The sequence below is a fragment of the Myiozetetes cayanensis genome, unplaced genomic scaffold, assembly GCF_022539395.1.
Source record: "Myiozetetes cayanensis isolate MyiCay16 unplaced genomic scaffold, myiCay2020 scf2-11, whole genome shotgun sequence".
Classification (NCBI taxonomy): Eukaryota; Metazoa; Chordata; class Aves; order Passeriformes; family Tyrannidae; genus Myiozetetes; species Myiozetetes cayanensis.
Genome location: NW_026087411.1, coordinates 22,243,952 through 22,267,669, shown reverse-complemented (window position 1 = coordinate 22,267,669; position 23,718 = coordinate 22,243,952). Strand labels below are relative to the sequence as shown.

At 39.0% G+C, this 23,718-nt stretch overlaps 1 protein-coding gene across 1 annotated transcript in view; it reads right to left on the bottom strand.

The window, feature by feature from the left end:
• Positions 1–274: 274 nt before the first annotated feature.
• Positions 275–23,718, bottom strand: part of LPGAT1 (lysophosphatidylglycerol acyltransferase 1) — a 66,782-nt gene continuing 43,338 nt past the window's right edge. The window contains exons 6-8 of the mRNA XM_050314386.1: positions 20,451–20,577; positions 10,896–11,002; positions 275–6,036 (exon numbers count right to left, since the gene is read on the bottom strand). Of these exons, the coding sequence (XP_050170343.1) occupies positions 5,885–6,036; positions 10,896–11,002; positions 20,451–20,577 (386 nt within the window). The 3' untranslated portion in view covers positions 275–5,884. The remainder of the gene's footprint in view (positions 6,037–10,895; positions 11,003–20,450; positions 20,578–23,718) is intronic.

Sequence of the window (23,718 nt, the reverse complement as noted above, 5' to 3'; positions counted from 1 at the left end):
CCTGATGTACCACTTCTCCAACCTCACGGAGAAGTCTTAGGCAAACCAACTGGCTAACCTGGTACAAAACCAGACTGACATTAGAAAGGACAACCAAACCAAGAGACTTCTTCCTCATTCCACACAGAACCTAAGGACATATGGGAAGTTTAAGTACTAACAGATTCTAGATACAAAAAGGTATTAACAAGAAAGCCTTTTCTTTTCAGGAGATACCTTTTCTTTACTTTTGAGATCAAAGTAACTGCAGCAGAACAGTAAAAATACAATAGAGTCCTGAGAGATAAAAATTTATTTATCTGATCAGCATGTCATGATATGGTCACAACTCATACAGCTGACATTCTCATAGCCAAAAGAGGGATGTTTTTTCTTTTTAAAAATACATTTTTCTTTCCAGCAGGAAGGATTTTTTAAAACAAACATTTCATACTAGGCAGGAATTAAAAACAATGGCTTTTTCAATATGACAACACGGCTGGTAAGCACTGGATCCTCCACCAGTGTCTTAATATTCAGATTTCAAGAATATTTTCCCTCCCGCTCCCCGATTTCCCCCACCCCTCACAGAAAAACACCACACAGAAAAACAAGACAAAACCCAGAAGGGAAACAAAGAGGTAGACGTCACTACAACCATGGCGCTGTTTTGGAAATTGTGCAAGATGTCTCATGATGCTCCAAGGAGTTCCTTTTTCCTCTGTTACACGTTGCAGTATTGCACACCACCAGTTAACACAAAAGGTGACATGGAGCTAAGAGCTATTGTTAGGGAGAGATGCCAGGGCCACAGAATGAATGGTGCTGTTCCACTTGATATTGCTTTGCCCAGCTAGAGAGTTGTTTAAAAACAGACCACTCTTTAAAAATACACGTAACTCAAAATAATTATGGACTTGCTTGCAACAAGGTTGGAGTCACATCATTTTAGGATGGTGGCAAATCCAGGGTCGTTGGGGGCTCAGGTTCTGCTCTTGGCACACCCTCAACTCAGAAACTCAAAGATTCATTGCTACACAGTGACTTGCAGAAATTCTGCAGCCTGAGCACCGGCACAGCTTCCAGAGGGAGCTGGAGTGAGTGAGGGCTGCAGAAGCTGCTTTCCCCTCTCTTCCCTAGTGCTCCACACTTGTGCCCTTACCACTTCTGGCATAGAAACATTTGTCTCTGTGTCCTTCCTCATGAACGCTCTAATAAACAACGATATCTATCACAAATTAACACTGCAGCTGTGTAGTGACCCAAAGTGTTATTTTACTGTTTTTTGTGTTTATGGTAAGCACAATAAAGGGTGTGTATCTATTAGTTATAAGTATAATAAATATAACTATCAAAGAAAATCATCTCATCTATTAAGGATTAGAAGCATATGAAATAATCTTGGGGGAAAAAAAAATCAACCACACACACAAAAAAGAGGGAAAAGAAACCTAATAATCTTCACATAGAAATGCTGCTTCTGGTATCTGTCTACATTTCTGAAAGACATTTTGGCTGCTGAAAAGATCTTATTAAAAATCCAATGAAATAAATTCAGCAAAATAACTCCAAACACGACCAGCCCTCTGCAGAACCACTGACAGTCTCTCCAGGCTTCCACATCCATTTTATCACATGAAACAAAACCACAGGTAACACAGGAGAGGAAGAAATTGGAGGTGAAAATAACTGGTACAAAAAACCCCTGTTGGTCATACAATACGAACATCATGGTAGAGTAATTTTAAGGAACTAACTCACTTTAATAAGACAGTTGTTCAGTGAATAATTATTTCATTATCCCATGATAAAATAAAAGGTCTGACTTGAAAATGCATAGAATCCTTTCAATGACTTATTTTGTATCACAGCCAGGTAGTCTAGAGTTTCTACAGAAGAAGTAGAGCTGCTCAGAAGCATTCATAATGTGTGCAGACATTTTAAACCAGAGTAATGTTTCCATTTGCTGTTCCAATTGTTGTGTTTTGTTGGTTTTTTTTTAAAGAAGTGTAAAAACTATCAAATATGCAATTTTGCAAAATAACCCTTTATTTCATATGGCTCCATTATTTCCAAACAATACAGAACCCCAAATGTATAATTATTTAATGTGATTGTTTCAGATCACCACAAAGTCTCCAGCTGACTGTCAAGAGAACCCACCCAACCCTGGGCTCATGATTTGGAAATCCCAGTTTTAAGTACCTTTGGTCCCAAAATTGTGTCAAGGCAAAGCGGAGCAGTTGAATCCTGTCACACACAGTGATTGGTATCTGTTATTGTCTCGTACAAACAGGTGAAAAAAGTTAGCAGCACTTTACGGCAGTGTCAGACAAAAAAAAGTTACATCATTTGCAAACTAAGTGAATAATGAACAGTGCCACAGCGATGGCTGTATTTTCACTGCAATAAGATGCATCTTATTTTTGATGCTGGGGGTGGAGGAGGGAGAGGGAAGCTTTTAATTTTCCAGTGAAGCGAGCAGAACTGAAATCTCACTTTTCAACATCTGGTGAGAGCAACTTAAAATAAAAATGCCTCCTGCAAGAGACACCATGGCTGCAAAACTAGACAGAACCACATGTGGAGTCCAAGTACGCCCACAATGAAGGCACACTCACCCCAGGGCACTGAAGAAACACTGCTCTATGTGGATGGGCAGATGCTTTTCACATAATTAGAATTCAAAGAGCAGCAAAGCTAAACCATGAGGACTTACATAACTTCAGTTGTAACAATGTGTTTATGAACAATTAAATGTAGAAACGTAGAGATGTTTTGTGCGCAATCCTGGCGGAGAATCACCTTTATTTGCAATTCACTCAAATTGCTCTGTTCTCACTCCTGTATGTAACAGCTTTCAGTTAGCATTTTTTTTCTGTGAATTTTTCATTCTTGACCATTTTATACATTTTTACGTTATTTTTCCCCTTAATATAAATTCAAAGTTATATTCATTTGTGATCAACTGTGTGGTTCATTAACATAATTTCCATCAAACGCATTTTGAACTCTCCAGAGGAGGAAGCCCATGGATGGTGCAGCAAAATGCCCACTATATCCATAACACCAGCCAACTGCCAGCAGGTAGAACCGAACTGCAACCGACAGGAATTCACGTTTCACAAAGTAGCCTGCTAAGCTCCACACAGTCTGGACCAGCATGGTATTTACAGCACAGAATTTCCTAGATATTGTATCCACTTTATGTTTTCCCCTTCACAGCAAAACTTCTATCCCATTTATTCTCTTTCATGAAGCAGCATCCGAGATCACGCTGGGAGGGTACGCTGGAGTTGCTTAACAACGGTTTCGTTGCACTGTCGTCTACAGCAACTCGGCCGTATGGAGACACAAGTCAGGCGCTCTTCACATTTTCCAGTGCAGGTAGGAAAGAAGCCTAGGACCTAATGCTATTTACTCACCCTACTGAAACAACAATCAGTGCTTGAAAACAAAGTAAGAACTGCAGAGGAACAAACTGAAAATGAACAGGACCAGATAAATCAAATGCTTATCTGAAACATTATTGCGCATTACTAATTTCTTTAGGCAGCAAGTGAACACTCGCTATTGACCTGCAACCCACTGTGAAAAAAATAAAAATACTGCTTTTGAAAAAACAAGATGCTCTTACAAGGAGTTCACAGCGTTTGTAAAGAACAATCTCCTGATGTGAGTAACTGCTGTGCAATCTGCTTATATAAACTTCCCTTTTTATATCACTCCAGTCTGTCCTAGCTCAAAATAAAACGAGCTGTACTATGGCCATCTGTGGTTCTGATCAAACTACCTGGTGGAGGACAGTAATAAGTAGCTTGCCACCTGTGTTTTGCAGTGTAAAGAGTCAGTCCCACATGCAGCTGAAATAACTACTTACAGGGTAATGGTGCTGGGCTGCCCCAACACCCTCCTCTACAATAGCAGGTTAAATACATTCATTCCATCAGCTGGACTTTAGCAAGAGCAATATGAAAAAAACAAATACTCCCCAGACTGCCTCCCTGTCAGGGCACACCTACCTCTTTTATATGGGTTTTACGCTACACCAGAATTCTGGTGTAAAGAGATGGTATTTAGAAACGGTATCTTGCCTAAAACAAAGAAGCTGTTGGCAACCACTATCTTTCACCTCTAGGCTGCACTGGTGCAGCTACACTGCTGCATTTGTGAGGACAGGAGTGGCATTTTTGACAAGTTGTTCTTCCATAAAGCCAGGGAAATTGGCGTTGCCTCGTGTTTTGGTATGCTCTTTGCTCCCCCACAGAAAGGGAACAGTAGCTAGGTTTTGTATTCTGCACGCCACCTACTGTGATTCATATAGCAGCAGAGGGAGTGAGAAGGGGAATCAATATTGCATGCTCAGAGCCAAAACTACTGAGGGCTTACTTTGTTCTCAACAAAATTACTCTGTAAAAGGCAGTATGCCAACATCTGAAGTTCTGGCTACCCTGTTTGTATTTAGACAGATTAGTTTTATTTTAGGAACAGTTCTCTCAAATCTCTGTATAATCACATAAACACAATGCCAACCAGACCTGCCAGAAGCAAGGCTGTACATCACAGACATCCTTTCAAAAGTATCCTGTGCTACACATCTGAAAGTGTCTTCTGTTCCCATTTGCCCTTCAGTTCAACTCATCTTCTTTCAGTAAGATTTTAGCACAGTGGTGAGCTAATTAATACTGCCCTCCATGTAGTTATTCAGAATAATTACCATACTTTTTTTTTTCAGTAGTATCTTCTTATAGATTTATGATAGCAATTATACCTATTTTTTTCTTTTTAAGAAACTAGTTTTTCTTCTATTACTCCTTAGTAAAACATTAAGATGGTTGGCATTGAATTATTTAAAAACTCTCCCACAAGTATATTTAGCACTGTTGCAACTAGCAGGGAGAAAAAGGCCTCTAGAAACCACTCAAAGGTCACCTTGGTTGGACTGCAGTATACAAAATACAAAGGTGGCTAAAAATCCCCAGCAGCACCAGCAGACCTTCAGCAATAGCTAGAATTGCTCTGGCTTCCAATGTGTGACAATAAAGCTTTCTTCTATTCCCTAAGTTTAATGTCTTTCCTTCACTGTATTTTTACCTTTAAAAGTGCATTTTCAAAACTGATGTTGATCACTGAGAAGCATTCTGAACAGAGAGAGAAAATTAACCAAGTGACTTTATATTTTCCAAGTTTCCTCACAACACGAGATACTGGTAGCACACGGAATTGGGAGAGCTGATGGTAAGACCACAGCAGGGATGGGCTGATTCATCATATGTGGACAGCTTTTAATCACACTACGATGCTGCAATGCATTTTTGAGGACCAATTCCTCACAAAAGGGACCTGACATTGGATCTTATTTGGGTCTTGGGTTTAGATCAATGTGTCTAGTACAACAACTGCTGACTGTGTAGCCAAAAAGATACCGCTACCAGCTCTGTTGAGTATCTTTGACTACAGCACAATGAGCTGCAATAAAGTACAAGTTGTGCAAATGAGGAATCTCTACCACACCAATGTTGTACACACTACTGAAGAGACAAGTTGCTGAATTTTCTGAGCTCTAACTACATGCCAAGAAGTGCTTGTGGTGACAAAGCTTCCTTGTCACAGACATTCTTCTACGGTGGTTGTACGATTGCACCTTTTGTCCAAATGCTGAATTTGCTTAAGTGTGGGTGAGAGTATACATTTTTAAAAATACAGACAATTCTTAAAATAATACATCATCAGGTCACTATGTTACTGATCTTCACTTTTAGTGGAGTTTAAAATTCCCTCAAAGAGAGGTAAAAGTCCGTCCAGTATTTTCCTTTACGCTTGAATATTCACATTTGCACATACAACATGATACTCATTTGCAAGAGCCTGGATTCCCATTGTGTCCTCAGGTCCCATTCCACTTTTAGAATAGGCAATGATACAAATACTGAAAGATGCAGTACCACATACCGCCTGACAAAAATGCAAGTGATTGTATGCCAACTAGCCACAGGTTACTGAGGGTCATCTCCCGAGAAATAGCTTTTGTTTGACCCTTCGGTGGAGGAAAAGCTCCTACAAGAGAAAAGAAAACACATTTAATGCTTCTGTATGGGAACGACAGCCTTAGTGCACAACTCTTTACCACCACTGCTTGTCCCCAGCAACAGTGCCCACAAATGATTATTTAGTTTCTTATGTGCTGTGCTGTTAAAACTTCTAAAAGATTCTCCAGCATTACTGGTTATCTTCAAGAAAATAAAAAAAACCAAAAAAACCCACAAACAAATCAAAACCCTTAAAGAGAAAAATTTTCATTTCCTTAAAAACTCTAAGCATAAACTTCAAAGCATTCCTTAGAAGCAGCAGTCCTCATTGTACTCAACATTTGCAGGGATATCCGACTGTCAACTAAGTTTTCTGTGTTATTTTTGAAGTTTTATTGATATCGGTACGATCAAATTGAATGGATTCCACATTAAACTTTACAGCTGCCTGGTGATGGGTTTGTATACTGTGAAGAAGCAACATAGACATTCCTGAGGTTCCTCTTGAAAACATAAATACACACACACTTTTTTTAACACCCGTTTGCACGTGTTGTTTGAACATTCACTGGCCAGTCATACAGACTAAGGAAACATTGTAATTTGCCATGGATTTTCACACAAATACTTTACTGAAATGCTTGCTTAGATGGGAAAGACTGGCAAGAGATACAGTTGACAATAATAAAGTTTAATTTTTCCATATTTTCGCTTCTTCTCATTTGCAACACTAAATTAAATGTGTCTGAATACATCAGAGCTTTATGATCACAAGCAAACTATTTGCATATATTTACATCAGCATATTAAATAATTTGTTTTACATTTTACTGAGATGCACAATGCCTTGATGATACAAACCACTTTCGTTGTTGTTCATCCTGAGCACTGCATATAAAAACTCTTAAATATACCAGAGAAGATGATGTATTTGCTGCAGCATTATGGAGTCTCTGCTTCTCACAGAAGAACATGAAATTAATGATTCAAAGAGTCAAGATGCAGCAGTCTCAATTTTTAATCTCAGGAACCACATAATTTGGGCAATTAGATATCATCAGCAGCTTATCTCTGTGCTTCACATTTGCAATCACTGGAGGAATTGCAATCAAGCATTTAAGACTAAGCTTTTCTTCCTACATGAATGCTCTTTAATAATAATTAAAAAAACAAAAAAACCAAAAAAACCCCACACCAAAACAAAAAACGAAACAAAACAAAAACTCAACTAACTAAGAAAAAGCCTAAAGAAAACCCTTTCAGTGATACATATATTCACACACAGGCAGAAGTGCCACATCATTTGTTCCCATGGCAAGGTTCTGTTTGTCCACTCTATGCTGCATTTGTACTTCCATGGCCCATTGGTTTTTCTGTACCAACAATGACTTCTGGTTCAAATATCTTTCCTTTTTCTTTGGTACATACAGTTGGCAACTGTCTCTTTCCCCTCTCCCAAGCCACCTTGTATCTTTGATCCTTCACTTTCCCAGTTGAGATAAACCAAGTACTTTCAGTCATCCTTCACAGAAATGACAACTCCTTCCCTTTAATCATCTTAGCTTTTATTATCTGTCGCTCTTCCCAGTTCAACTCATATTTTTCAAACAGGGATGATGGACCTATATGCAGAATGTCCACATGAGGTTTCAGATTTGGTATAATGAGGAGCGGAGCCCCTGGTGGTCTAGTGGTAAAGGCACAGCGCTATCACCGCCGAGACCTGGGTTCGATTCCTGGTCAGGGCCACTCCCGGGCAGGTGGAGCTCGTTAGCCCTTAAAGGCAACCCATCTACGTCCTAAGGACCTCGCTGCCACTGTCCAAGCTCGCTTGGCCCCGGCAGATGAACCTTAGGATTAAAGGGTGGGCTCAGTTCCGCGCACACTGTGTCTCACCTAAAAAATCCAATGCGCAGGCTGGAAGGTGTAAAGACCTTCCCCGGATCTTCGCTTGCGAAGACTGGCCATTATTATTATAATGAGGAGTGTTTCCTGTTGCCCTGTAGGATGTTGCTGCTTATTTTTTAGTTATCTCACACCAGTTGGCTTATGAGCATTTAGAGGAAAGATGGGCCAAGAGTATTTACAAGAGCATCTAGTGACAGAACAAGGAGGAATGGGTTCAAACTGAAAGAGAGCATGTTTAGATTAGGTGTTAGGAAGGACAGTGAGGGTGGTGAAGCACTGGAACAAAATGCCCAGAAAATCTGTGGATGCCCCATCCCTGGAAGTGTTCAAGGCCAGGTTGGATGGAGCTCTGAGTAACCAGGTCTAGTGGAAGGTGTCCCTGCCTATGGCAGGGGGATTGGAAGTAGATGATCTTCAAGGTCCCCTACCAAGCCAAACCGTTCTATGATTCTATGATTCACAGTGAATGAGAAGCACAATGACTTCAGTATACAATTACTCCTAGTTTATGGCTGTTTTTTTTTAATTAGTCCCCAAGTGTTTTTGTCCTGATAAATGTAATCTCACTTGTATTACTCTGATGTTCAAGGTTATCCTGCTGAAAGCTTCAAGGAAATCAAGAACTTGCCAAATTTTCTACCAGCTGCTAAAATATGAGTCCTTCTGTTACTTACACCTAAAGCTATTAACCCTAAATGGTTTTAATTTTATAAGTGAAATGTATGAAATGCACCTGTAAGAAATTATGAGATGGTTTCATTTCAAATTTTAGGCATATACTTTTCTTTTTTGGTTTAATATCAGGAGGTCTAACATTACAGGTTTTCCCCAGACAATTAAAGTTCTTAACACTTAAGTATATAGCAAAAAGGAAAAAGGTGCTTTAGGCTTTGTTTCTTTCTCTTCCCAAATAAAAATATGCCAAAAGAATACATTCCTGCTAATGATATTGTCAATAAAAACTTTTAAAGTTTCATGTAGCATTAAATGTTACTCCAGCTTTATGAAATAAGCTTCATGAACAGAGACATGTTCCTAAGTGGTGTGGATTTTAAAATAAGAAAAAAATAAGAAAAAGAATAAAATAAAATCGAAATGCTGAAAGAGCACTAAGTCTTAAAACCACACTAACTTGTGAGCATGTAACAGATCAGTACAAAGAGGGCTCTTGAGCAGCTTCAGGGATTCCCCTCACATTTGGCCTCAGGACTTTTCCAGGGGGTTTCCAAAAACTCTAACAGCACTTTTCCAGTAGGCCAACAAAATCAATGCAAGGAAGTTCTCAACTGGCATAAATGGTAGTAACTTTAAATTATGCTAATTTATGCCTAATAAGGTCCTATGTCAGAGAATTTATATTTAAAACATGTCTTATTAATTCATACTGATTAGACTGGCAAATTATAACCAATTATCCCATTTTGGAAGTATATTTCCATGAATAAATCTGATTATATTCATTATACTCTCTGAAATTCTGGACTAGTTAGATTTTCTGGATATGACTTATTTCAGTGGTTTTTATAAAATAATGTCTTAGTAACAATAATTCTTTACAATCTATTGACTAGACTTGTATTTTTAAAGACATTCACAAAGTTATTTGTCTAATAAAGTCCGATATATACATTTGGATGCGATTTATATAGCCGGGTCTGACTTTTGTCATCAATGATGGCTGAGTGACAGCAGAATTTCATAAAATAAAACTCTGGGTTGTTGAATAATTCTGTTCATCTTTTTAAGCACTTGACAAATTAAGCACTCAAAAGTGAATTAAAGCAGCCTTGGCAATAAATCATCTGATAGGAGCAGCATCTTTGTATAACACAGTCACCCCGGAATACTAAACTCAGCTGATTTCAGAGACTGAACACTTTCCTCCATCAGCAACCGTGATTTGCGAATGAAGAGAATATTTTCCCTTAGAGACAGTCTACATTTTATAAACTTTCTTGCCTGTATATCAAAACAAAACAATTTTTTTCCTCTCGGGACTTTGTTTTTCTTTTTTAATGTGATGAATTCCTCCGTTTTTTATCCTGAACACATCCTCTCAAATCCTCCCCACTGGAGGGCAGATGACATACTTCAGTATCAACTGGATGGAAAAAAAGGGCCTTGAGGAAACTTCTCCAGCTACAGTTTCAAAGTATTTACCTGATATTTTAAACCACGTTTGCCAGTATCCCTTCAGTAACATTATCAATCCCCCAAGTTTTTTCAAATTTCTCTGATCCATTAACATTGAAAGTTCATGTTGACAGAAGTGATCCTCGCACAAGGAGACCAGTACTGACAGCACACGGCTGCAGAGCAAGGCTCCAGACTTTCTGCAATGTCATTTTCACAGACCCTTCCAATAACAGCATCTTTTGGTTTACTTTAACATGAAACAGAAGAGGACTATGGGTTTGGAATAGACCTGCAGACAACTTTGATCAGTTTTCTCTAACAGCACAAGTGTCAGAGGAACACAATAAATAGCCAGACTAAGCAGATAAAATAACCTGCCTCACACAAGGGTCTTATTTAATCCTTTTTAGTCAAAAACTTGCTCATTTTGAATCCTGAAGGTTTTATATCCCCTCCAAGCTTAACATAAGCTCTGAATACTTTTACTATACATTTTAATGCTCACTAGCTCTTTGCATCTTGTTAAATTATTCCACTCCATGAAATCTCATGGCAGCAAGGTTCACAGTTGAGCTGTATGTTACTGCAGAAAAAAAGTATTTCCTTAGATCTGCTTTGAATGTGACAGTTTCAAAACACTACCCTAATTCTAATGTTACTCATTAGGTAATTCACCTTCCCTAGATAATTTTTTAATTATAGTTCTTTGCCACATAAAAAGTAGTAAAAATTATATCTCCTGTATTCATGTGAAGAATGCTTCCATATTCTTACACCATTTTGAGATCCTTGTAACAAAAGTCATTAGCAAAGCACGATTCTGTTTGCCAGATATTGTCCTACCTGTTTCATAGAAATGTGTCAAGAGGTCCTCCTTTTCAATGAATCGTTGATACAGCCAGTCTGTGAGAGCTTCAGGCTCTGCAGGTACATCTTTAACTGGAAAAATCCTACCAAAGAAACAAATGTAAATTGAAGCTGAAAATGTATTCTGTGTGTGAAGAATAAAAAACTGTTCTCCTTTTGCCTCAGCCCCCCACAAAACACAGAGAACAAGACTTTTTTTTAAATTGAACTGTATGGTTCATGCATTCACTGCAATTCACAGACCACATAGGTATTAAGGATAGAAAAATGGAATACTCCAGGTTACCATCCAAAAGCACATAGAAGACAAAGGCATTAGTCTCTATCAAATAATGTACTACAGCATTTGATAAAACCTAGTAAGCTGCTGGGGTTTTTAATAGAATACCACCCCACACTATATATATTACTATCCATAAGAAAAAATCACAGACCAAGGAGCAATGAAGTTCATACACTGAATGAAATAAAAGAATGAGAAAATTCATCTGCAGTTTTGAAGAAACATTTCAACAGGCAAAAGCCACATAATGACATCACTAAGTAGCAACAACTCTTCCATATAACCCCAGATAACATGTCTTCTGTGTTTTTCAAAGGATGCCAGCAGCTTTGTTTGAAATTTTTAAGGCAAGTTTTCCACTGAAAATTGACCACATAAGTAAGTGTACTCAAACATTGCTGCTCTACTTTGAAAACACCAATGGAAGAATTACTTGATGTTTTTGTACTTCTATGCAGAATACTTTATCTGCTTAGAAAAACATATCTCCAGGGCAGAATCCACTGAGGTACATACATATTGAAACCCCCAAAACCCCTCACTGGATTTTTTTCCAAGTCTTACAGTAACTGTGAAATCCCCTCAGCAGACCCCAAGTGCCTTTTGATATATACAAGAACTTATCTATCCACTGTGCTTCAATGGGAGGCCAGTGCAGAAGAGATCTGTGTATCAGGTTGGCCTGAAAAGTTCATACTTTGAAATGCAAGGTCTTTACTGTATGTTTCTCTTCCCAGGTGAGCTCCCACTTAGCCACGTCATTTGTCTCTCCTCCCTTCTGTATGATGCATGGAAAAATAGGCTGTAAGTGGGGGAGATAAGCAGCAAAGCATTGCTCTAATGAGGGAATTAAAAATAATGGTGCTTCGGTACACAGAGGTAGCTCCAACATAAGGAGATGAACAACTTTATTTACCACCTATGGTATCACCATGAACTCAGCTATTTCTGCAGCCTTTGTAGCAATTATACCTACATCTTCCTCACACTGTGGACTTCTCTGTGCTCCAGCAAAGCCACTCTCAGAAAACAGAAATTAACAACTGCTATCTCAGATAAAACAGAATCTGAAGAAAAGTCTTTGGCGAAAGACAATTGGTATGAAATGCCGGTTCAGTAAACGGTTCAAGTCTTAAGTGTGCGTACTACGAACAATGACAAAGACAGGCAAAAGAGAACTATTTTATCTTGAAGCCCAGACGTTCTACAGCAGGTTAAAATTAAACCATGTAGAGGCAAGTCAAAAACACCAACAGAGAAAGGACCATTTCTGTTGAGGGTATAATACTCTGAAAGACTTACTCTGTGTCCGCAAACACAACCAAGCTGCCAAGCACTATTTTTACTCTCTTCTGCCTATCTGCTGTGAAGAGATAAAAAGGCTCGGCAACTGAATATTGTGTTTCACAGTATATTTTTGAAGGACAGATGCTTGCTTACGCAAGTTTTAAGATGGTTCAGGACTGACAGAATGTGTGTGTGGGCTCAGGACAAAAGTCTAGGGTTACCTGGCTTTATATGCAGTCTCCATGGTAAACTGTAGATACTCTTCACCTCTGCCTTCACTTCTCCCTTACCTAACGGGTAACAACTCTACAGCTCAATCACCTAGTTAAGCCTGATATTTTGCCAAGAATGTACCTTCTAGTCGGAAAATATTATCATATGACCTTGCAAGATGCCCACTAGAAACAATTTTTGAGCTGCCACTTCAATGGAGTAGCAGAGTAGCACAGGTGACACCAGTACTGTGAGAGATCAATGGAACACAGCACACCACCCTCCTGCTTGAATCCATCCAGGCTCTTGTGGGAATCAATAACAGTGCCATAATACTTGAATTTCTGGATATAAAATCTGCTGCTAAAAAGTTTAAGAAGCAATCACTGTTACAACCAGTTTGAATGCATATTAATAGAGCGGAAAACAAATGGCTTTCTAATAAAGCTAAACTGGCTGCCACAAGTTAGCAATGGTGAGTGCTAGTCTATTTAAAAGCATTTTCGAATGTATTTTTAGATTATCCAGAGTTATTTTTACCGGCAGAACATTCTTACTAATGACTGAGCTAAATTAGAGATTAAATATAAAAAAAAATAAAAATCCTCAAACTCTGGAAACAAGCCCTTTCTGTGCTAGATAAGGCAAAGCTACCCCCCCCCAGCCCCGTATTTATACTAGACATACTGAGATATCATCATTCTCTGCCCGTCAGATGGCTCAGCTGGCATCTGTGCTTTAAAAGAACACTCTCTTTAAGGAGACTGGGTTCAGGAAAGGTAACTGAATAAGGCTATTGTTACAAAACTCTAGATAGATGATCCAAAACAATGGCAGAGAGCCATTGCTCTGACTGGAGCAGAGTCATCCCTGGTCATTGGATGTGACATCTGCCAGGTCTAGTGTTAAAAGATGCAGGAAACAGTTTCTGCTTTTCAATGAGATGTGTAAACAAGTGTCACCATGATAATTGCATGAGCACCACCTTGGCTCTATCCTACTTCTGAGTATGCAGCATCAGGAACGCCATTAAAAGCAAACAGACTGCTGATCTCCTCAGGAAAATAAAATGTCATCATCACATAGAACTGCCCAGACAAGAAACAAGGTCAATGTGTAGTATCTGAAGTTCCTAGAGTCTCTTGGGCTCTTGCATCTTTCTAGCTTTTGGACCAAACTAACCTCATATGGCATGAAAATAAGAGCATCTTGGTTCTCAGTGTAGCAAACAAGGAATTTAATAGCACTGGATAAGATAAATTGATGAGAAAATTCAAGTGGAATGGAAATACCTTCTTTCATTTCTCATCACAGGAACAGCTGCTTTGCTATCACTGGGGGGAGTGGGGAAGAGGCTAAAAGCAGGGATACCACAGGCTGCACCCTGAGAAGTTAAAAGTGGTGTCAGAAGTAAAGAGGTACTCTGATGAGAATCTGCAAAGCTGTTTCAGTAATGAAGCTCCATCTTCTAGCCGGATGTTCCCTACCAGCAGCTGAGAGGTGACAACAACTGCAGGACACTCTGGGTAGGTGACTGAGGGACAGTGACTTCCTTAAACCACTACACAAATTGTATCTATGTGCCAAACCAGAACATATGAGGATTAATGACAGTCTAGGAAAGAAGAAAGGATTTTAAAAACTAGGAGATGTAACTGCCAAAGATGTGTTGGCATACATATGAAATTGTGGAGAATTAGCTACCGATAAGCCATTTCTCAGAAGACACCAAATAATTTTCAGAAATACAGCATTTTCAGAAACATTTAATCTCTTTTAAGTGGACCTTATTGGAGAAACAACCTCTGATTCTGTATTTAAATTCTGAAGTTCACAGATACCGCTAAGTACTACTACGTGCCTTTTATCATCTGTCCTACCCTGAATTCAAGTTCTGTATTACCTGCTACTCTTTATAAATCATATTACTTGCTCTTTCAGTGACTCCAAATAAATTTAGGACAGTGAAGGTTGTCAGTAGATCTCAGGCATGACCAAAAATAAGTTACTTGCGTAAAAAAATGTATTAAAATATACTGCCAAACGGGATGCCCTTCACAGACACTTCTGCGAAACTCATTCAACAACTACGATGTATTTCATCTTATCTACAGCTCGGAGCCTCGTTTATTTCAATAAATCTGTATTAGCGTGGACACAAAAAAAGAACCTCCTCAGTAGCTGAAAGTTGTATAAATTCAAGAGTGGCACAGTACAAAAAGTGGTATGAGGAACAAAGGTGACAGAGCACTCATCCACGTTATGGCACAAAGACAGCCGAGTTAGCTCGGGAATAGCGAGGCACCTCCACATGGCACAGACGCAGCACGCTCTGAGTCAGAGGTGACTTGGGCTGCCTCTGACGTCAGGGCTGCCACACCACAATCCCTGTCACATAGTGCCGAAGTGGGATGTGGTCATCCGAGGGCAGCACTCACCAGGAAGGTAATGTAAAAAAAAAAACCAACCCCACGCCACTCCTGAGGGGACGCTTTGAGTCAAATAAGCTTTATACGCAGCTTTTTTCCAATTTTTAACTCTCGGGTTTTGGCAACAGAACTGCAGCACGTGGGAAATCTTACTAGTGGAGAAACTTGGACACCAGCTGAGAAACACCAAGTCAATTAGGCTAAAGAAGTGCTTGGTGTAAGAAGAAAAGAAATAATCCCGAAACTCAAGTCACGGTGGGGAAATGGTGGAGTTGAGAATAGTAGCCAGTACAAGGTCTTGCTACATGGACACCAAAATCACTCAGTTTATTTCTGCTGAGTGGAAGCATAGGGAGTTTGAATTTAGGGTCAAACACATCACAAAATGACCCAAGCATAAAACTAAACCATCTGAGAAGAGGAAACAAACCTTTCCAACAGACTCATTACAAGGCAGGTCTCATAGTAATGCCTCTAGTTAGAGATGATTTGCACCTTCCAGCCCTTTTTTTTGGTGCTTACTGCTTTAACAGGTGGATTGAAATCTCCCACAAAAATGCCAGTAACATCTGACCTGGAATAAGTTCATTAGGTATTTTCCTTGAGTTGTTTCAGAAAGCAAACCCAGTTTTGCAGTACTTTCCATTAAGTTTTGAGACAAGTCAGTCAGGGCCAAAAAGTCATTCAATAGTTAGATGCATAAAGTTCTTACACCTTTGTGTTTTGAAGATTCAAACTTGGCAAATGTTCTTTTTTCTACGGAAGTTTCTGACATCCTGAGGAAAATCAGGCCACAGCTTAGCCTAATTATGAACTTCTGAAATACATACCATTTGTACTGAAAATTGAAGTTTGAAAACCAAGGTTCAACTCATTATCAAAATTGAGCCTTTAAAAAAAAAATATTACTGGTTTAAACTGATCCTTCTCTGCCATTTTCATCAGCTAGAAAACCATCTACAAATGATAACATAAGACTCCTTAATGTGTTCTCTACACTCCTCTGTTTCTCCCTAGTAGGATGTAAAAGAAATAATCCTGCAGCAAAGGCACTGGCTGTGAGAAAAGGAAATCATTAGATTTGAAAGTCTTTAAAGCAGAAGGAGACAGGTTGTGATCAAGGGGCACAGCAGAAGGGACTGACTGAGACATCAGAACAAAATCAGCTCCACAGTCTCCTCTGCTCCAGTTTGAGTGGCAAGAAAATGTTCCTTTTTTCCCCACTGCTGTCATACATCAATACCTCGCTCTGGACTACTCTAGAAGGGAATAAGCATGTTTAAATCCCAAGAAGAGATGGCATCTGGACAAAACTATTCTTTATTTTTTCCAAAGGGGTCCACTTTTTTTTCCTACAACTTAGTTAAAAGAAAGGACAGATGAGAAAACAGTGTGCTCTCTTCCCAGTTATTTAAAAATTACCCTTAAAATTAATTTAAAATGTAATTCCACAAGACATTATGAATTTTAAATTATGAGCAAATTTTTATTGCACTAAATTCAGGAAAAGGGGAGAATAACAACAATCCATACGTACCCGAGACACATTTCATGAAAATTTCAGGGGCCATCCATGTCAAATGTAACAGAAAAACAGAAACACACCTCTGACAGTTTCCATCTTTTTAAAGATGAAGTCCACTTTACCTCAGGTTTTCCTTTGGTAATGGAGTTTGTTTCAAAGAGTTAAAGAAACTCTTTAACATCAACTTTAGCACCAACTTTACCAGGGACATCTCAGGGCTCAGCACAGCACAGGCTTTTTCAGACCTCAGTCAGTGATTTAATCCTCGCCTACACTGGTAAGGGCAAAGATTACTTAATACCCAGTTGTAACCAAAATTAAAAACTACTGAGGAACCACCTTGAAATAGCAACCTCCAGAACAAGTGCTGGCATTCCCAGCTGACAATCCCAGATACTCTCTAATGGCTCTGTTACACCAATGTTTTGGTCTCCATAGGGAAGATGACCTTAAAGAAGTAGTTTAGGTTTCTTGGTCAAGCTGTACAGCTATGCAGATGAGGTGCATCATCTTCCACTCTTGGCTTCACCAGTTCTCAGGGAGAAACACTGTACAGAAACTTCCCTGGACCCTTTCCAGTACATTAAAAGGCAGTTCTGTGTTTCCAAACAAAAGTGGCAGGGACGAGAGGAAGGAGGCTGACATGGCAAGGATCAGCTAGCTGGTCACAAAGTACAGCTGTTGGTAGCATGCACTGCTTAACTAGCACAAGTGGTTTGGTGTTTTCCCAGAACTGCTCCTGACTGAGATGTGACGCAGACACAGGCTCAAGACATCATGATATTTCTGGCCAAGTGAGGACGCTACCTAGGAAGCACACGTGCAAAACTCCTGAGAGACAGTTATCCACTGTTTTCAAAACCAAGCTCTAAGGAATTGATGTCAGCTCGCTAGTCTTTCCAGTCTTGGAGAAGGTTCAATAAAGTGACAGCAGAGCTGTAAGGTTTTCTTTAACACCAGAAACCCTCCATGAGAGAATAGTTGTTCCTTACTCTTCCTATCCACCACTCCCAGTTTCCCAGGCATGCATTCTGTCTTCACAGGTTGACAGTGGCACCAACAACTCTGTTCAAGTCATCAGTACATGGTGTGAAGCTGTAAAAAGCCTGAAGGTGCCCAACAGATTGCAGCACTCTACTAAAAAATAACCCTTAATGAGTAAGGTCATCTGGGAAAAAAAAAAAAAAATCAGTTGTTGTAATGCCCTGGAGGGAATCCAACAGGAAAATTTCCATATAGGTAGAAGAAGAAGATGATGCAACATGAGTAAATTCATGTACACATGCTGTTCAGTCGCTATCTGCTAATCCTGCCATGGATAAATATAACCTTTACGTAAAACTGAAAAATATTTTTAAAGCCACACAAAAATATCTAAAAATAAATGTTATTGTCAAAAACACTGAAGGTGAAAATTCACTATATTATTTTCAAACTACAGCTCTAATTCCGGATACATTGATTAGCCTTTAGCATATCATATCTAGATGCTACACTAAATCTGAAGAAAGGATACAGAAGTGGTATGACTTTTTTGGTATAGAATTATTCTGAGTAGTCAAAGAGAAAGGACATGACCATAGTTGCAGATGAAATTAAATACCAAGAAATGCAAGGCAATGAACACTGGGGAAGGAAAAAGCACCAGCAGTTACACGTGTACTGCTACAGCCTCTAAGATTACCTATTATTACTCTGGTAAGTGATCCTGAAATCAGGGTGGGGAATTCAGGATGTCAGTGAACTTAGAAACTAGTTATAGCAGAACCAGAAAAGGCACAGACAAAAGTAACACCATAATGACGGAGAGGTTTTTATATAAGGAGACATCAAACAGATGAAGATTCATTGGGTTGGGAGGAGGGATGGGGACAGCTAAGGCAGGATATGAGCAAGCTCTATAAAATCATAGAGGGCGTAACTGAGGAACAGCTCATCCACTACTGGCAGGATGTGGGAAACAGGATGCTCCCACTGAAGGCATCAGGAGGAAAACTTCACATGATCAAAAAAGGAGATGGTCCTGGTTGCCACCCTCACAGTCAGTTACAGGTTGTGTCATGGGACACTGTACACGTGTAAGGAGGTTAAAAGGAGTACTGGAGGCCAGGTCCATCAGCACCTACCAAAGAGTGCTCCAGGTGCAAGGCCTGTTTGGAACAGGTTACAGCACCCACATGTCCATGTGCAGAGGGATGGGATGGCACATAGGCAGCCTTCCCACACCTGTGCTGCTACTGCCCCACTGTCACAGCCAAAGCACTACGTTAAATGCATCTTTACCAATTCCTACCCTGCATCCAACTAAAGCCCTTGCAGTCGAGAGGATATCTGCCTAAAGAATTACCAGGACTGGAAAGTTAACCAAACCTCCAGTTAAAACCAAAACACCCTGTTCTCATCTCAGAGCTATCACACCCCGCACTTGGCCTTCAGAGGATGCTGCTGCATTAGTTTCCATTCGGGGCATACTTCAAATGTTTTTACAAAGTCAGCCAAAACAACTAGAGGTTATTTTAAAAAAATAAAATAAAATAATCAAATAGAGAGGCTTGCTCCATCTAAACCAGTGACTTACACTGTCTGGAAGAAAACAACAAACCTACATGCACCAATAAATTTCTGATATTTTACTTAGAATTTCAGTACTACAAGAACTTTAACATTCAAATTCAATCTAATGAAGGTTGCATCATATTTATGTTTGTGCTCAGAAATAGGTTTGAATATATATTTAGAAGCAGGAAGTTAATTGAACTTAAGATAACTTTCTCTTGTTTTTAAAGCAAGTATTTTTGGAAATACTCTTTAGTAGAATTCTAAATACATCTAACTTGCAATTATCCTAGAGATCTGAGAGAGTACTAAGGTGACCTGAATAAAACATAATGGATAAAATGATATCTTATATAAATTAGGGTGTAAGTATGTTCACCTTCAGAAAAACTTGTAAGGCAGCTTTCTATAAAAAGTAAGGACAGATTTAAACACGGTCGTGGAAAGGAGCTCCAGTGAGCAGCCTGCACTCTGCATCACACAACACTGACACAACAGTGATGCTGCACAAGGTCATTCCCACTTAAAACTGCCACCCAGGGGATTCACACTAGGAAATTTGAAAGCTTACTTTAAGTCTAAAAGCTCCCCAAATCATCAAAACGGAATAAGACAAAAATTTATAATTTTGGGATAAAATACAACTACTTATTTATTATGGTTAAAGTGTTAAAATACTTCTGCATATTTCAGAGTTGCAATAAACTGCAAAACCAAAAGCAAAATGCAGCTTTTCTCTCCATCAGTTCAGGTCTTGAGACAAAGAACTACTGATGAGAAAAGTTTTAATTAGCTTCCATTCTAGGTGTCAATGAGAATTGCTACTTTTTCTAGAGTGTTGCTCTGCTCAGGAGTATGGTTTGAGTGAAAAAAATCATATTTCTTTGTCAGAAAGTTAAACATAATTATCTCTTAGGAAACTTATTTATTCAACAACAGTGATTTGTAATTTCTTGTTTAATTTCTTGTCTTTCTTTATTAAAAAATAAAATAAAGTAAAAAAATCAAGTTGGGTTTATCAGCACCTGAACATTACAATGGAAAAAATGACCAAGCCTTCAAATATATTCCCCATGACTGTGTTTAGATAACATGAGTCACCCACCTGTGTGAGACCCATTAAAAAGAACCCTCATTGCTATTGATTTCCCATTTCCTGAAACATGATTTTACCAATTTGTGAATACTTGTTTTTTAATATTTGAGTTCAGTGTAAGAGTAGAAGGCTTATTTCCTACCTGTAATGTACATGTGTGACTGTTGGTTGTCGATAGCCAAGAATCCAAGTTTGGATGTCTATAGGTTCACCTTTGGGATATGCAATAGTTGTATCTATCACCCACTGGAGGCCTTTTGCTTTGCTCTCTAGGAACAAAAAAAAAAAGAGATATTAAAGGTAATCAGAAAGCGCATGTCACTTATTTGAGTGTTATTCAATTTTTATATTACTTTATGAGGTACGAGGCACAAATAAAATAAGACCTTCAAAAATCAAATTCAGATTTCATTACAGAGCACAGAAATACTCTTAGAAACTTCAGTCAGACCTAGATTTTACTTGCATGGTTATTTCTCTTATTGCTACACACTGCAGTACACAGAACAAGTACTATACTGGGTATGAGCACAGTCATGTGATGTGTTGGCCCCAAAGTTAGGTGCTTCCCACTCCTCAGCAAAAGAGAAAATTCCAAAATAAACATTCAAGCTTCTTGGTCTGCATTTTAAGCACATTTACACCTGTGCCTTTGTAAAAACTTGCATTTGCAGCTTCCTGATGCAGTAGCAGCCAGACACATCCCTCAAAGGTTCTTAAAAATCTGAGTTACAGCACAAAGAGGAAAGATACCACTTTGAGTATTCAGGATAAGAAAGCAAGGAACAGAAGATGGTCAGTTTTCAAAATGGAGAAGATACTGCACCCACAAAGTCTCAGGAAAGGTTGATACCAGTACATGCTAATATGCTGCTCAGCATATTTGCAAACTGAAAAAAGGATCAAGGACGTGAAAATACTTGTTATGAAGATTATCCAGGAGAGTCAAATTTAAATCTGAATATAGGTTACTACCAGCAATAGTTCAGGTCACATATCAACCTAGCCACGACACCTCTCTGGCATGTCTTCAATTCACAGGTTTGCAAAGAGGGAGAGCAGCAGATTTGTAAAGCAAACCAGGAAAGAGGGGCAACATTGCCAAGGCGATGCTTTGAGTTTAGCCTGTCAATTTTTATATCTGTTCTGGAGCTGCCCTGTATTTGAGGTCATGGTATGTTTGGACTAGTATAGTTATGCTCACTTAATCACACTTGATACACTAGTATACCAATATGCTTACATCACACCCAGCAGTATCTCTAAGTATTCAAAAAGTTGACTATCAAAACCAGACACCCATTGGCAAAAGCATGTTAAGAAGTGTTAGCTTTTAGTACAAAGTACAATACTCTTCAAGCCTGCAGCTGAGATAGCTAAGAAACAAGTATAACAGAGGCTGACAAGAACACTGTCAGCATGAAGAACATGTACAGGGATTGACTGTTCACCATCTTTCTCAATACAAAAACAGATGCATTCAAAACTAAGCCAAAAGGAAAAGTTTTCAAAGGAAACAGAGAAACTATTTTTTCAGAGGAGAATAAAAACGTGGGGAATCCCTTGTTAAAGGATGTCAAGAGTTGGGTTCAAGAGGGAATTGAAAAACTACATGGAAGAAATCCACTGGAGGATTAACTAAGCAGAAACTCCCATCTGGCTTGGGAAACCCATCACCCAGGAAACAGTCAGAAGCTAGGAGTGTATGTGGGAGAAGTATGATGCATGTTTGCTTTGTTCACACTCTTCCTCTGAAATCCACTTGGAGCCATGGACAAGACGTTGGGCGAGACAGATGCTTGGTCTTGCCCAGAGTCATCGCCCTAATTCTACAGAAGACCTATGATGAAATCTGCAACACACAGTCTCAGCAGCACTTGGAAAGCCACCCTTATTAACTCCAACTAGAATGCACATGCAAGGACTGACTTGTGAGTTTCTACCTGCATTTAATTTAATTTAATTTGCATTTCATTTAATTAAGTGTGAAAAGACAATTACAGCAATGTATCTATCAATTATTTTAACAAGCAGCTGGTGTTTTCGTGATGTCTGCTCATCAGTGGAGTGGTGCACTGCTTTGTTACAAATGCACAGGCACTACTTGAGTCAGCCTTTCCTAAAATTTAGGTTATGAGTTGCTAGCAGCAGGCAACATGCCATTCCAAAATTTGACCAAGGGCAAGCTACACAGGTCAAGCTGAAACATTCAGTGCTACCTTCTGGAAATACAGTATTTAAAAACCCTGACAGACACATGAAATGAGAACACAAGATCCCATTAGAGGCTCTGGGCTTGCCAGCAGCATGACAGAGTGCTTGTCAAGTCTCTCTTAAGAAAAACACTAACTACAGAGTCCTTCATTTTAAAAGTAGCAATGAATCAGAGAAAAGCCAATATGAAATTAATAGTAAATTCACAGAAGTATTCATTTAGAAACAGCTTTCATAACAAAGTAATTCAATTTATTGTTTTCCCAGATGTAAAGCAAGAATGGATAAAGACAAGCAAATTGTCTGAGTAAGCAACAAAGACCACTAACTGCAATTAAAAAGTGCCAAATGAAACAGGCACATCAACTACTTATTTACAGTAAAGTGTTTTAAAATATTAAATATTTAGTTTGTATTTAAAGCTGTTCTTTCAGTGGATAATGGTTTGCACTTCATTACAGGAAGACTCCTGCAGTCTTCTGCTGTGCTGATTTCCTACCTTCTGCTTTTGTGGAGCAGAGCTGCTGCAATGGATTCCTCAGACCAGCTCCAAACTCACTTTCAGAGCAGGGTGGGGAGAAAAAACTCTGACAGCCCACCAGGAACCCCAGGTTAGGAAAAAGAAAAAAAAAAAAATTAATTCTGAAGGTAACCAGCCTCTATAGATCTTCCTCTAGAGCAAGCAGGTCTCAGTGCAGCTACCTCCATGTGCTATCAAATCACAGTCACAAGCCTATTTGTGCATGCTCTGGTTTAAAATAAGCTTTACATAATCATCCAAGATCTCAGACTGCCAAAGAAACCTAAGTCACCAAGGATTTAAGAAAATTCATTTTGAAATAAATCTTGATGTCCTTTTGAGGGGAGTTATACTATGTTGCACCCTCCTCATGAGCAAATTTATTTTAAAGCTAGGAAGATCTAGAAGATGTTGAAACTGAAAAACAGACAAGTGCACAAGACACAAAGGGGTAGGACCTTAATATCTCCAAGGATGCTGCTTTCAGGTCTAAGCAGATCTTTGAACAAGAATAAACCCTATTATTTTTTAAATGGAGCACATTAACAGGAGCTCAAAACCGAAAAATTGCTGTGTTACTTGCAGTATGGTGTGAATCTCAGTTCTGGCATTTGCAGCTGAGAAAACAGGGAGTTGTGTGTACCTGCTCAAGAACTCCCTCTGCCAAGCTTCTAGC